General features: G+C 37.9%; 1 protein-coding gene across 1 annotated transcript in view; it reads right to left on the bottom strand.

Moving 5' to 3' along the window:
* Window positions 1–4,419: 4,419 nt before the first annotated feature.
* znf507 (zinc finger protein 507) overlaps window positions 4,420–16,341 on the bottom strand; it is a 13,140-nt gene continuing 1,218 nt past the window's right edge. Inside the window, exons 2-7 of the mRNA XM_065289265.2 lie at window positions 13,862–15,993; window positions 13,450–13,567; window positions 13,126–13,237; window positions 9,613–9,717; window positions 9,371–9,505; window positions 4,420–6,944 (exon numbers count right to left, since the gene is read on the bottom strand). Coding sequence (XP_065145337.1) covers window positions 6,575–6,944; window positions 9,371–9,505; window positions 9,613–9,717; window positions 13,126–13,237; window positions 13,450–13,567; window positions 13,862–15,993 — 2,972 coding nt within the window. The 3' untranslated portion in view covers window positions 4,420–6,574. The remainder of the gene's footprint in view (window positions 6,945–9,370; window positions 9,506–9,612; window positions 9,718–13,125; window positions 13,238–13,449; window positions 13,568–13,861; window positions 15,994–16,341) is intronic.

The raw sequence follows: 16,341 nt of genomic DNA, 5'->3' as shown, positions 1-16,341 counted from the left end.
TGTATGTTTGTGTCACTCACTGCGGTTGTTATTAATTTGTAATTCTCTGGTGCTTCAAGTGCTTAGAAAAATACAGTACAAATTCAATCATCAATTTATTCCCTGACAGCCTTTACAACACCAAAAAAATCAATACATTGTAAAAAAACATGTAATCTATAAATCATACCCTATGTTTTTAATTTTACTTATTAAGTTAAGCAATTTCAACTTAGTTTTATAAGTTATAACAAACATATTTTAAAATAGTAAGTTGAAATGCCTTTGCACAGATTAAACTTAACCATTTAAGGCAGCAGCAGTTCAGCAAACAAGCTTAGTGGTTGATGTTTTATGTTGACCAATGTGTATCAAATAAACAGGGCATCAAATCACCATATGTGATGCTTTCTGACTAATGCCAAAGAGGTCATGTTTTCCTCAGATATAAGTCCCAGAGAAACCCAGAAAAAGAATCAGCACAACTGTCCAAAACCCAACAGTACAGCAGTGAGACACAGACACAAGACCCATACTCAAAAGTTGGACCACATCAAAGCCGAAATGCAGAAGATCTCGGCGACCCACCTCGATCAGCGCCCCAAGAGGTAAACAAGAAAAAACAAGTTCTCTCTTAAGTCTGTCCTCTAGACCTAGTTTATAAGAGTTACAAGCATATACATGGCTTCTTCACAACTATACATTTTTTAAGTTATCAAATACAGTTCAAACATAGTTTAAGATTTTACTTCAAACATCTATATGGGCTGTACCTTGGCCTTAAATGGCATAACAAAGGTGGCTTTTTTAAACTGAAGCATACACAGTAATAACACACAATGCACAAGGTCCATGCCGGCCATTCAATAGCCTTTTCTGAACTGATGGAACATTTTCAGAATAAAGGCAGTGTGTAGTAAGTGGCAGTTTGTATGATGTATAAAACAGATTGAACACACACAAAAGGCAATAGATGTTCTGTTGCTTTAGATCCGAATCTCACAGTGCTGTGTACTCTCCCAGCATCTTCATCCGACACTACAGACAATCTCTAAATAAATGTTTGTGCAGGAAAGCATATCATCCCTTTGTGTGGAACAGTCTGAGTCCATATAGAGACACTACTGAGATTGACCATCTCCTCACGATGGTAAGCCAGATCCTCATGGAGCATCTAAATATACTGTTGTTACTGTTAATAAATGTAGTCTTTTAACTAAGCTTCATTAACCAGAAATCAGACATCAAATGAAACATGGATACATTATTAATTTTGGTAAAACAAATGACATTTTGTGAACCATCTGACTCCAGTAATTGATTAAAGGCTATTACTACAGTATCAGTAAAACTGTCATTAACATGAATATGACTCTGTTTTTCAGTCAGCCAATCCAAGCAGAAAAAAAATCACCATTCTTCAGTAAAGAAAACAAGCACTCAAATATCTAAACATTTGTCTTGATCACTGCATTTACATTCATGAGTATTTAATGAATAGTATTAATTAGAAGATATATGGGTTTATTGCTATTCTCTAAATAAACCTCAGTCTGCACAAACAACATCATCTCTTTCTCAATAATATTATAATTGTTAAGCTAATCAGTTTTGCCGTTTTTGTCAGAAAATTTTTTTTCAAAAATTGTCTCTAGCTGTTACTGGGGCAGTGCCCTTTCAAAAAATGTTCATATCAGAGGTACAGTGGTACATATTACATATTGGTACCAGATGTATTAGGGTGGTCTTTTTTTAAAAATTCTCTCACCCCCTAATGTGTTGGGATATCAATAAAAACAAACTGTGCAAAATTTTGAATCGTTCCTACAATATCTAGAGGTTCCCCAAAGCCTTTGAATATTTCCGAAATCACATATTTTTGCAAAAACTGTACCATTTAAAAATCCGCAACACACATAAAACTTGCTTCTTGGAGGGTTACTTTGGTTCAGTTATTTCATTCTCTTCTGATCCGAGTAACCATATGGCGGACTTGCTATGTGTTGATTCAGCCATTGTATCAGTGTATATTGTCTATTGTACTTCATTCACATTGAAGCTTTCTTGCAAACAGGAGTTTAATTGCAAAGAGCCTGGTCAAATAAGTCCATTGCTGCCATATATTATTAAACAATTATACATGCTAGCACAAAGTATGACATAATACGCAAATGTGTTAAACTTCAAATGTTAATTAATAAATATTACCTCTAAATATTCATTAATATTGAAAAAATCTGCATTGTCTTAATCTTAGAAGTATAAATCTTAGAGATTCATTTTTCTAAATACTCCAATAATTACCTTTATACCATATTGTTCCGAATTTAAGACTCTTTTTTTAACAAAATGCCTCTCAATAAACACAGTTTTCTTTCATTTTCGAGCTCCTTTGAAGTATTTTCAATTTTAAGCATTTTCAAGAGAATATTTTTCCAAAAGGGGGGCAGGGGGGTCCTCTTATATTCAGGACAATAGTAAATTAATCAGCGTTGTGTGCAGACCTTGTTGAATTGATTTTAGAAGTTAAGTATCACAATGGATAAGACCATCCAAATGGCTGTTAAAAAAAAAAATAATAATAATATGTGGCTTCTGAAATGAAAGGGTTGAAAATTATCAAAGAGATAAAAATAAAAATAAATAAATTGGCAAGCAGCTCATCCTAGAAAAGGATTATGGGGGAAGAAAAGCGTAAATGTTTAATGGCTGGCTCTTTTCTTCCTGGAAGGCACTTGTTTATCTGGCTTAAGTCCTTGATAGGCACAAAGGGAAGAGTGGGTTGCAGCTATACTCTTTATTCTACGTTCACTTGCTTTCTCCACTTTATTATCCCTGATAAGTTCAGTTCAAAAAGAATAAGGGACTTCAAGTGTGATACCACGGCCTATTTGAGTAAGCTTCCGGAAATTTTAGAGGGCCAGCAAAAAATTATTAAGCTCACAATAGAAAAGTATTTTCTTTCCTGATTCCACATGCTTGAGCAAAAATTTGGGCTTTGTGAGGCACAAATGAAACAATATCATCCCAGGGGAAATCAGCAGGTAACATTTTGTGCCACCAAAAACTAGTCTCTGCTTTCCGAAATTTCCAACATATACATTTCCCAAAAATAAGGGCCACTTTTCCTTTGACTTCAGCTATTACATTTACAAATAAGTCAATGAAATAACTTTGTTTTGGTTTCAGTAGTGTTGGGTTTAAGTTTGGAAGTTTGCAATATAAAATTTTTAGAGACTTGTTTTTCTTCTTTTCTTTTATGTTCAATATTAAAAAACTTATTTTGTAAATGAGAGCTTTAGTAAATTGTGTATAAGCTGCTGTGGATTCATGTGAAATTAAATGATCATGATAAGATAAAGACCTGTACCAGCCAAAGAGGGGTTAGAAATCATCCATGGCTTATTGCTGCTCCAGGAGCTTTAAACTAAAGATACTTTTTACAGGCAGTTAAAACCTTATAAGTAAAACCTGTCCAATATCCACTGCCAGTTTTAATATGCTTCAAATTTCAGTTAGCTCACTTCAAAAGAATTTAATTTAATACTAGCTAAATTAGAAAATCTTTTACAGCTTCCCAGAGTCTAAACTTCATTATGGTCTTGTGTATTTCTTTGATGTGGTAAGAAACATTGTAACTAAAGGATGGAATAGAAGGACAACTAAATGAAATATCAAGCTACACATTACAAACAATTTCACTGAATACTTGCTTCACACCTCTCAAGGATACAACTTGTGAAGCGTGTATAAGTGAGATTCTCATCTTTATGATGAATAACTTTCTGCACCAAAGATGCAATTTGGCAAATTAAAGGTAATTTGATTGATTTGCTTTCCTTTTGTTATTTGCATTACCTTAAAGTTCAGCGCATTATTTGTGACCCATGATATAAAGAAAGGTTTGCTTGGCAAATGTCAGGAGCCACAGGCAAAGCAATGAGATGCAATAAAAATGAAAGTCCCTCAAAAGAAAGTCATTTAATTAAATTCTTTGGAAATAAAAAGCCCATCACACTCAAGGACATCTGTTTTGCCTTATCCAATTATCAATTTTATTATTTAGAGAGTATGAAAAAGAAAAAAGTCATTTAGAGCTGTCACTTGATAAATGCGGCATGTTAAAGACTTTATAACGCAGACCTAATTATGCCAAATTGTGCTCCTGTATCACATTGCTACAGCTTTGTGTTAGCAGCACAAAATGTCTTAGGGAACACACATACTGATAAAAAGTGTATATTGTAATGAACTGTTTATTGCTTTCAATAAAAGCGTCTGTCAAATGTAGAATGTATTTTCTCTTAACTAGATTCTAATAATTTCCATCATATTATTTGAAATATACAGTAGATATGTGTGCATATACAGTAAATGCTATGTATTCTTTTAGCTTTAGGGTTACAGTGACTCCATCATATGAAGACACAATGACACAACTGGTGTTCATACTTTATTACCAAAAATACACTGGCAAAAACTATAACAATACAGAACAAATAAATAATAGTGAACAAAACACTAATATAAAAACTGGACCTTCAATACTTTAAAGCAGCATCAGAAGGCCTTTAAACGGCAAGAAACCTCTTTCTCTCCTTTGGCATGGCAGCATGTAATGTGCTTGTTTTGCGTTCCAAATGCCAACCATTCCCTTACACCCATTAAAGACCTTTTTTGATACACTTTGGCTCAAAGTCAAAGGTCATTTGTGATTTTCATACTTTTTGTCTGATTTTGTTTAGTGTTTATACAAGCTTTCAAAAATAGAATTCCTCTAGAAATGTCAGTTTTCTACATTATATATCAGGTCGTATACAAAACCATGTTACAGTACAATGTAACCAAAATTCCGACGGAAAAATGTCCTGATTAAAATGTCAAATGTTGCTGGGATTTCTCTACACTTGATGAAATATCCTTTAAAGATGATGCTGCTGAAATGGAAGGCACACTTGTGGCTGAGATCATATCCTTGTTACACAATTATCTCACTAGGTTTTCAAAATGAAGGTGCCGGTTAATTGAGATAAATATACATTCCAGGTGCATTGCAACAACTGCTGTAATTCCAAATATAGCAGAATAAAATAAAAAATGCATTTGATGCATTACATTGCTGATGTGTTCCAAATTAAACGCAACAGCTGAAACGGAAATTGAAACGCTTTAAAGACCAATCACTCTTTGCCGGCATTACATTTTAACAAGACTTGGAAATGTGCACATGCAAAATGACAAAACATATCTTCTGAAACCTCTGAATGTTCTTTGTGCTTAAACATTGGACTGGATGATAAAGCAATTTCTAAAGTCGTGAAGGTTTCTGAGTATCAATTTTCATTAGGATGAATATGTTCAACTTGATTGCAAGGTTTATATGCAGACCATGTAGCTATTTCGATCACACTTGCAGTCTGAATTGTAAATTAGGCTCAGAGTATAATAATCTGGTGTGTGTAAATTCCTATGATTTAATTCCTTCGGTGTTGAGAAGTCTGCATGAATTATGATCATCCCTTAATCATACTAATTGTGCTTTTAGACTGTTGACATACAAACGTTAAGTGCATGCAAGTCACATCTTGGTAAATATGCAAAAACCAAATTCAAAGTAAGCAGGGGTGGCTTGACAAATGGGCTATAGTAAATGTGAGGGGTAGTGATCGGATGAAAACATATGCTTATTATAATTATCCAAACCCAAGACCTAGTTATGAATTGCAAAGACTTTTCTTAAAGGTGCCCTTTATCCACGTACGGCAATAAAATGATATTGAAGAAAAATTATTTAAAAAAATGTCTTCAAGTTTTGGCATTTAACTTTGTAGTAACTTGAAATGGATTTTGATATGCATATTACTATTAATAACATTAACAATAATAATAATATCTTTTTGATAGTACAAGCCCTTTTTAGAATGAAAATATATTTCTTTCGATTTTTTTAAGGGCCAGTATTCCCATGTTTTGTTGAGAAAATACTACTGTTTATATACAGTATTAAGATTCATTCCCAATAAAGACCACCATATAGCACCAAAAAGACCATAATTCAAAACCAGCTGTCTTATTTGTATTAACATAACGGAAGGGAACATGCATATAAAAATAAATTAGTTTGATAAATATCAAAATGCAAACACTGAAACATTAAAGAGCACGAAGGAAATCTGCTACTCTATGTTCAAACATGGCATGGCATGTGCCAACTTAAAGGTAAACGCACATAAGAACTATATAAATAATATTACAGTGAATAAGAGAAGCTGCCTTGGATTCATGTGTGGACTCTATGTTAAAAATATCCTTAACAGATGAGGTATTAAATGCCTTTGAAAAAAACACCATTTGCATAATTCACAATGAAAATGACTCTTTCCTGTGCTTAAATAGAAATTACACTTAATTTTTGACTAAATCTCTTTAAAATTACATGTACAAGGTCAACAAAAGAAAGATAAATTAACAGTGAGAAGGAAAGAAAGGGATTAAGAAAGAGAGAAAGGAAGAAGGAAAGAAGACATTTCGACTGTGAAGTTGTGCATGCTGCTTGTCTAAGCAGGTAAAACAGAAGCCCAGTTTGCGTGGTGGGTCACTGGCGGCTGCTCGTCTCTTTCGACTGATTTTCCTGATGCTCTTTGCTCAGTATGATGCTGATCAGATCTCCCTCATGCTGCTTCATGTGCTCCATCAGCTGCTCTTTACTGGTAGACTCAAAGCCACAGATACAGCAGCAAAAGAGCAGCACACAGTATTCCATACCTGGTCGCGCCTGCCCTGAGCCACCCCGCCACGCCACAGCCCTGTTGGGGGATGACCTGATGGGGCTGCCCTCTGATGCACCCGTGCATGCGGTCCCTGCAGCAGAGGTCATCTCAAGAGACTGTTTGTCTTCTTTGCTTAAGACAATATAAGGACGTTCTGCAGTCTCAGTCGTTGATTTCAGAGACGTTGTAGTTGATCTTCATTCCGAAAAATATGAAGAACAGAAACAAATTGTTAATGTAGTCAAACTGTAAAGGGCAGGTTTACTAAGTATTGACTAACTTATTAAGGGATGAAACTACATCTTCAAATATTGACTAGACGATATGTTAAAGGGAGAATTCACCCAAAAATAAAAATTCTGTTATCAATTACTCACCCATTGACTTCCATAGTAGAAAAAACAAATATACCCCATTAACACAGACCTTTGGTCCCAGAAAATACCCGTAAAATTGCCAGACAAGCGTCTGTGTGAACACAAACACGTCCCGTAAATCTTCTGAGATCGTTGCCGGAAAGAGGACCTAGTAAGATACACGGAAAACCCTCTGTGTGAACAAGAAGCCGAAACAATGCCGTAATGGGCGTGTCGTTGGGAGGACGCGTGCGTAATCACAACAAAAGTTATTCTATGGTTGAGCTCTTTAAAACGAGAGATCAACATTCGCAAACTAGATTGAAGCACTTATCAGGATATGATAAATGAGATGCATAAACAACGCGTATGCCGTAGTGAGGACGCGCGTGTCATGGCAACATGAAGTTGGTTCAACTCTTTTAAATGAGGGATTTACAACATCCACAACGAGAAATGTCAGCAAACTGGACTGGAGCAGATATCAGGTAAGTTGGCTCGTCCCTTACCATAACCGAGCTGAGGCGGAAATCATCCAGCAGCATTAAAGAATATCGCGTCACGTGCTCATTTGAGCTATAATAAACAAAAATGCCCGCGCGTCATCCCAACAATATCTTTCAGCTCCTCAAAACGAGGGTTTTATATGCATATAAACAATCACGATGAAAAATATCTGAAAACTGTCTGTATTAAAGCAGAGATCAGAGAGCTCGTCAAATATCCACTTTGAAGCGGAGATCATTCACCAGCATAGAACTGGGCGTTCACATGCTCCTTTATAGTCTTATCATAAACAAAAATGCACGCGAGTGGTTTCTGGAGAGAGAAATAATATATAATATGCAAACTTCAAAAGCTTTATAGAAGAGAGGACAGGACTTTCAACAGGTCACGTGTCTTTCCGGGAACTTGCAGATGCCGGCAAATCATGGCAGTGTGAATGAACAAAAAAATCAAACGGTCCTGTCAAGTGTGTGCTTACCATCATTGATCAAAATTTCTTCTTTAGTGTTCAACAGAATAAAGAAACATATACATGTTTAGAACAACATGAGGGTGAGTAAATGATGACAAAAAATTAATTTTTAGGTGAACTATCCCTTTAACTCAATATTAAGGGCCAAAACAAAGAATAGGTTATTTAAAAAATAATCTGCATGCAGATTTAATCTACAAATGCACAACACTTCAATGAAGTAACTATCATAGTACTTGCAAAAATATCTTCAGAATATGTACTATATACAAACAAAACAAGATACAAAGCATTTAGCATTATTTTTGAGAAATGTAATTAAATTGGAACCAAATGAAGGTGGAACAAATCCACTCTGTTCCAAAACTTAGTAAAACATCATAGGCACAAAACCAATTAAAAATCAAAAGTATACTTATGTTAAATATTTAAAAAATTCACTTTTTACCCAACTTATATGTATAATTTAGATTGGTGCTTATTAGGTCTTCGCTCTGATTTCAGTGCAGATAGAGTTGCTGCCCAGGGTTGCCATAATTTATAAACTGTTTTAAATTGACATGGGTTGAAGGTGAAAGGATTTTGTTTATCAATTTGTCTGTCAATTGTAGTGATATTACACACTGCCCGAAACTAGTTCCCTTGATTACTTTCATTAGCAGGGGACTAGTTTCAGGGAGTGTGTAATATGACCAAGCCTGCTGCAGCCATGTTACAGCAGCAAAGTCCTTGATTATTACGCCAGAATGAGAGTATAGTTCCTAGCCATACGGCCTAAAAAAAATAAAAAAATAAAATAAAATAGCAATTTTTAGTTTCCCATCGGCCTTAGTACACGATGCAACTACAGAAGAGTCAAGTTTTAAATAGGAAAAAAAATCGAAACTCTTCAGATTCAATGGATTATGCTAAGCTATGCTAAAAGTGGAAGCGCCAGACCCGGAGATCAGCTGAATGGATTCCAAAATGGTAAAAATCAAAATGTTTAACTCTAGGGGAGCTGGAAAATAAGCATATTTTCCCTTTAAGGTAATATGACAATGAAAGGGAACATGCAACAATTTACTACTATACAGTGATAATTTTAAGATTTTGGTGTATGGGCTAGTTTGGTTATGCAGACCTGGCAACCCTGTTGCTGCCCATGTAGTGTTTCAAATCAATCCTTATGAGGAATCGTATCATTGTAAGAGTAATGCCTCAGCTGCCCATGTAGGAAGTAAGCTTAATTGGTTTTAGAGCAGACCCATCACATTCTAGTCCAATAATGAATTGTCCCTTCTCACCGGCCGCTCTGGGAAATGGCTTCATTGATGGCCTTGTTCACTTGCTCGTAGTTGTAATTCTGATCTCCGGCATGTTTCCACATGTGGGATTTGAGGGATGGTGGGTGACTACACACGTAACCACAAAGGGAGCACCTGGGACAGAAGATAAAGATTAATAGCCAATCTCCAAAAAAAGTGAATAAAGTTCTGCATCATCTTTTACACAACGTTCCCTTCTTTGTACATATGAGCCGTCTCACCTGTACTGCTCCAGTAGCTGCATGGCTTGGTGTTCCTGTGGGTGCTTCTTCATGTGACTCTTCAGACTGTTCATATTAGTTGTGGCAAAATCACAGCTGCAGCACCTAAGGGATAATGCCAATAAACAATAAGAGAACCATAACGACTTGGTTTGAAATGAAACCCACCGGGGCACCTGTCAAGTGAGGTCAGGTGTTTTTTGTTTGCATGGTACTTTGCTGTTTATGTGGCTGTGTTTTGAAGTACTGCATCTGAAGTGCAATGAAAGGCTGTTGGGCGTTTACACATAAAGGATTGCTTGTGATAAATGCGACACATTCGCAGACCTTGAATGAATTGTGCGGCTCTGTTAAAAGGACGTCGCTCTCAGCAGCTCCGTTTGAAATGATCGGGCGAGCAGAGCTAAAGCAAGATATGTCGACATGTACAAAGAGACCATAATGGGAGCCTAATGCATTCATGTGAACTTGCATGTGATCAGATCTGTGTGTTTGTGCTCGGCATAAGGCTTTCTCTTAATGCAATAAGTGAAGTTAGAAAGGCATTTTCCAAAGCATCACTGCACTCTTGTGGTGATATCTATTAATGCTTTTATTACCTGTTTGATTAGATTTATATAACTTTTACTAGATTCTTATAACTATACCATAGTTTTTTTTATGCTAAAAACCATAAGTATATTAAGTATAGTAAGATTATGTTCCATGAAGATATTTTGTAAATTTCCTACTGTTAATATTTCAAAAATGTATTAATTATTAATAATATGAGTTACTAAAGACTTCATTTGGACAACTTTCAAGGTGATTTTTTTTAATTAAAGGATTAGTCCATTTTCTTAAAAGAAAAATCCAGATAATTTACTCACCACCATGTCATCCAAAATGTTGATGTCTTTCTTTGTTCAGTCGAGAAGAAATTATGTTTTTTGAGGAAAGCATTGCAGGATTTTTCTCATTTTAATGGACTTTAATAGAGCCCAACACTTAACTCAACACTTAACAGTTTTTTTCAACAGAGTTTCAAAGGACTATAAACAATCCCAAACGAGGCATAAGGGTCTTATCTAGCAAAACGATTGTCATTTTTGACAATAAAAATAACAAATATACACTTTTAAAGCACAACTTCTCGTTTAGATCCGGTCGTCATGTGCTAGCGTGACCCCACGCAATACGTCATGACGTCAAGAGGTCACAGAGGACGAACGCGAAACTCCGCCCCAGTGTTTACAAGCGTCTTGAAAGAGGACCGTTCATACATTGTTGTATGTCAACTGATACTAATTAATGTCTTTGTGGCAGTTTATTGTTTAAAATGGTCCGCAAATGTGCGTTTTATATATGTAACACTTGACCTCCCTATGTCACTACGCATTTTCGTTAGGTCACGCTGGACCGGACCTACACGAAAAGTTGTGGTTTAAAAGAGCATATTTTTTATTTTTCTATAAGTGTTGAGTTAAGTATTAAATGTTGGGCTCTATTAAAGTCCATTAAAATAAGAAAAATCCTGCAATGTTTTCCTCAAAAAATATAATTTCTATTGGACTGAACAAAGAAAGACAACAACATTTTGGATGACATGGTGGTGAGTAAATTATCTGGATTTTTCTTTTAAGAAAATGGAATATTCCTTTAATGCGTTTACATGCACAGAATAAGCGGATAACTATAAAAAATCTGCTTATTAAAGAAAACAGTTTTCACGCGTTAACATGCAAATCAATAAACCGGCTATGCAGACAACTGCGTTTACATGGGACTTGTAGATTTGTCAGGTTTCTCACAGGTAGTGACGTTACCGTCTAAAGTAAATAATAGTCATTCAAAAAGCCTACGGCATATATGTCTTAAGCTATACTGTTTTATTACTTCTTGTTTCTGCAGAACCTAAAAAGTAGCATGAGCTTTGATTTTTGCAGTTTCTCTGCCAACTGCTTTTATGTGTTACTTTGTGCTTACTTCCGCGTGTGGCGCTTATCTTTCACACGCGGAGTGATGCGCACATGGGCAAAACTGTGAGAAAGCCAGGTAAGGTGTTTACATGCCACGTGAAATTGGGGTAATGAGTAAAAAACTACCTGTACCGATTGGTTTTTGCTTACGCCGTTTATGGGCTTTGCCCAATAAAAGAAAACCATTTTACACGTTTACATGACCCCAGGTGTTATCAGTCAAAAAATGTTCAACAAATCATTGAACTCGGACCGAACGCAATAACTGGACGCATGCAATTTTTAGCCCTCATCTGTGAACGTGTTTGCATATGGGACTGCGCAACCTGTTCACGCAGACACCATACGTCATCAGCATGTTAACGTGCGCTCACCTCCCGTCTGGATCAGCAAAGAGCAAAAACCCAAGTTATCATCGGTAACTTTACAGCTTTAATACGAGATGCAAACAGCTGCGGGAGGAAAAGGGTCTGAAAGGGTCGTTGCAATGTTTATTTTGTTAACATAGGTAGGTACGCAATATGATTGTATTTAAATTGATTCAGATATTCTACAATGATGAAACATTGTGTTGCTTATGAAGTTTTTGTTCCTTTACGAATTAGCGTAACGATATACTACTACGTCTACAGTACCGAAAACATGCTTTAACTAATTCTGATTTAAAACCGTTGTTTATGTCCATTATTTTGGTAATGTTATTCACTTTGTACTGCAAAGTTTTCTCACTGGTGAATGAGAGATGGGATGTGGACCGTGGATGTCTGGTCTGTGCGTGTTGATGTGTTTTGGAGGAGGCGTGGCTTTGGATGGCGATTGGAATTACCATTAGCATTTTTCAAAAACAGACACCATGCCTTTAATTTACATAATTTATAGCAACTCCTTACTAATCAAGAAAGTTGGTAAAACTTAAAGAATGATTGACCGGGGTATTTATCCTTGTTCTGTGATCTGACATGTAGACAAAAACATTTTGGTTGGGTGTGTAATGCCTTAAAAGCTTCCTAAAACCTCTCTCAGAAAACTGCATTAGGATGGAGGATTTTATTTAGCGTCCCTTCGCCATCTTCAGAACACGGACAGACCAAAATTTTACAGACAGATGAGCTTACCTTTGAATGTGACTTGCCATTTCGCCTTAAACTTTGTGAACACTGCTGCAATTTACTTACCGTTGGAGGGGAGAGGCCGGATGTATGAATATTTTTTTTTGAGGGAGGTGAACTGAATGAGATGCATTTTACATAATATGTATCCGTTGTTCAGATTGTGCCATTTCTAAAGGAGGAATTTCTATGAAACGGAGATGTTCAGAGTGTCTATCACTTTTCGTACGTTTGTGAATGCGGGTAGACTACCGTTATTCAACTAAGACAAGGTAAAAAAAAAATTTTCATTCTCTGTCAACTTTAAACATTTAAGTGCAACAAGGAATTTATTTACAGTGTGGTTTTATGGTTCGGGGTCACATATATGGTGCTTACTAATTTTCACAGAAAAAAAATCCAAACATTTACTCTTTACATTGAATAAGCATGATACAAAATCAAACCTGTATGGTTTATCGGAGCTGTGGATTCGCCGATGGTTGCGCACCCCAACATATGTGGAACTGGTGTAGTCACATACATCACATTTGAAAATGCTTTGTTCATTGGCTGAATCTAAGCAAGGGAGAAACACAGTGAATGTATCTTAAAATCTACAGCACTTATTGAAATTAACAAAACAAACACAAATCTACCAAAATAGAAAGTCATTCCCTGGAAAACAAAATGCCATTTTAGACATTAGGTTTAATGGAGAAAAAATAACACATCAGCTCTCCACCTAAATTACTTTTATATTGTTGGGTGGTGCTAAAGGCCATACTCACCTTCATCTGCAAGCTTGCCTGATTCTTCTGCAGTTGCTGTGCTATCAGTGACGTGTGTCAGCGTGGCGCTGATGTCATCTATCCCGTGCTGATCTCTCTCATGGTTCCTCAGCTGACTCTGAGTGAGATATTAATAAAACCATCATCAGTTTATCATAAGGATGAAGTTTATTAATAAAGCAGAGATGGAGGAGCAGTTCGCTCCAATATTAGGAAGCGCTGTGCGAGGACAGAGTCTAATGCTAGCTCCCCATAAAGATTGACACCTGCACAAAAGTGGGTTTTTCTACCAGAGAGCTATATAGGTTTTCTCCATTACTTATACTTTACATAGTGTACAAGTACATAGTATACAAGTGTAATTGGTAATACATTTAGTTTTTAGTTCACACTGTACTAATAGTTTGCTTACCTTGTAGTGGAAACTCTCACTGCACTGTTTGCAGCTGTACATGCGACTCTTGCAGTGGTGGATCATGTGACGCTCCAAATCTTTGCTGTCACAGGCCATGTGCTCACAGATGGGACACTGGTAAGGCTGCCTTTGTCTATGCACACGGAGGTGCTGCTTTATGTAGCCCTTGTTCCCACTGCTGTAACGGCATAAGCGACAGCGGTAGGGCCTCTCGCTCCCGGCAATATACTCCACAAGACCCTCAGTAGCAGAAACATCCCCAGGTCCAGCAACACCTGCAGAGTCTCCGCCACCGTGTTGGCTTTGGGCATTGTCTTGCAGCTCTTTCAGAATATCCTCGTCAGAAGTATTCTGATCTGACCGCTCTTGCAGTCGCTCGATGACGGTCAAAAGAGACATACTGATGCCAGCTTTGGATGGGCCCTCCACCAGCACATCTTTTGGACCTTTATTACCCTGTATGCCGTGGTTAAGAAGAGCAGCTGCTTCTCCAATCGCACCGGTGAGGTCTCCAGAGACCGTCTTAGGGTTAGCAATCTCTATAATTCTCTGGCCTGTGTCGGGGCTTTGCACACTTATGCCATGCATACTCTTCACATTTGTTCTGTTAAGCTCAGGAGCCCTCATGGGCATGGCCACTAGCACCTCGGCTGCCAAAGAATGCAGCCGTAGAGACTCCGAATAAGTTCTTCTACGAACCGGTGGCACACTTTCATCTGAGGTAGACCCTGACGACACCATCTCCTTCTCCTGTTGTGGATCATCTCCAGTCCATCCGTTTGCAACCTGCTCCTCTTGTTTGAAATATATAGGGTGGTGATGGCTCTCCATCTCCGGCTCATCGGATGCAAGAAGACTCTTGTCTCCTCCTACCTCTGGACTGAGAAGCAGAGACTTGCTCGACACCGGTTCTTCGGCACAGGGAAGACGTTCAACAATGACATTGACGTGGCCTGCACTGTTACTGCTGCAGCTGATAATCTTTTGGGCAGAGGACAGAAGGCTGTCAGAGCTTCCCTGTTGACTCTCCGTCTCCAATTCCAGTTCCATTTGCGCCTCTGGGGTCACCTGCTCCTCCACTAAGGGCTCCTCAACGTCTTTAATATGGTTAATGACAGGTACCATGGGTTCAATTGTTTTCGCAGCTACAGTCTCTCCATGGCACTTCACTTCTGGTGAGGCACACAGCTCTAGCTGGAGACTGGATGAGCCATGCACCGTCTGAGTTTTATTTTCTACAGCTGCAAGGACTACAATGGTGTCTTCCTTTCCTGTTTGAAATAAAGGAGAACTGGAGCATTGGGTTCGTACTGTCAGAGTTTCGGGACACTCCGCTTCATCTTCAAATATAGGATAAGAGCAGTCAACAAGGCCAGCATGTCTCCATGCGTGGGTCTTCAGATTGCGTTGCTGTCTGCATTCGTAGTTGCAGATGAGACAACGGTACCTACCCTGCTCAAAGCTGTACCACTTCTTCGGTGTGGATGTAACCTCTGATTCAGCTTTCAAAACTGTCATCCCTTGTTGAACGTTCCTCACTGACATTGTCCCTTGCTCTTCTGTGATGTTCCTCGCATGGCCCCCCTCCTCCAGGTGAAGTCTTACATGTGCCACTAGCTCCTCCTGGTGGTTAGAAGTAAACTGGCACTCTGAGCACATGAGAATGAAGTCAGTGTGCTGCTCATCGTGGTGAAGCAAATGCTCTTTTAACAACTCCAATGTGGGCGAGATAAATCGGCACATACTGCACTGGTAACAAGTAACAGTCCGATTGCCTAGACCGGAAGGATCCGGTTCAAACTCCTGCCCAGGTGTGCAGGTGGATCCCGGGTGGTCCTCCATCTTCTCTCGGGTTCTCTTACAAGGTGTGGCACCACTCAAGCTGTCTCTGTTGTCTGGAACCGGCACAGAAGCACAGGGTCTCTTTTTTCCAGAAACCGGGCACGGCCGGGGCCGCTTCTCCACAATCTTGCTGAGCTTCTCAATGACCTGAATAAGAGAGTCAGCGGCTTGCTTTTGCTGCTGCCGTTGCTGATCTTTCCCATCACAAAGATCAGGAATAAAGACGGCATCCTGCTGGCCTCTGGACTGAGGCACAAGAACAGCAACACCACTGCTGTCCTCCATTCCTTGAATATATAAAAAACAAGATCACATAAATAAAGTATTCAACAAATGTCATGTAAGCACAAATATGCAATGACACAGCTCGTGTAATGCCCGGATCTTGCATTTATTTTAAGGTTTATGTCTATCAACCGGCAGAGGCCCCCTTACGTGTTTACAAGAATAGCCACTGCTTCACAAACCTAAAAATATCACCCATTGGTTACTGTTTAGTACAGCTGTTTCTTTTTCATGACAAATTAAGTGGTTTCTGATATTTGAGTAACCTCTTGCTTTGATTCATGAGCATTAATTTTAAACAAGGGATGTTTTATATGTTACTTTAGTCTTAACTATGACTGTCAAACAAG

Source organism: Paramisgurnus dabryanus, chromosome 2, assembly GCF_030506205.2.
Source record: "Paramisgurnus dabryanus chromosome 2, PD_genome_1.1, whole genome shotgun sequence".
In the NCBI taxonomy this organism is placed as follows: Eukaryota; Metazoa; Chordata; class Actinopteri; order Cypriniformes; family Cobitidae; genus Paramisgurnus; species Paramisgurnus dabryanus.
This window is presented reverse-complemented; position numbering and strand designations above follow the sequence as displayed.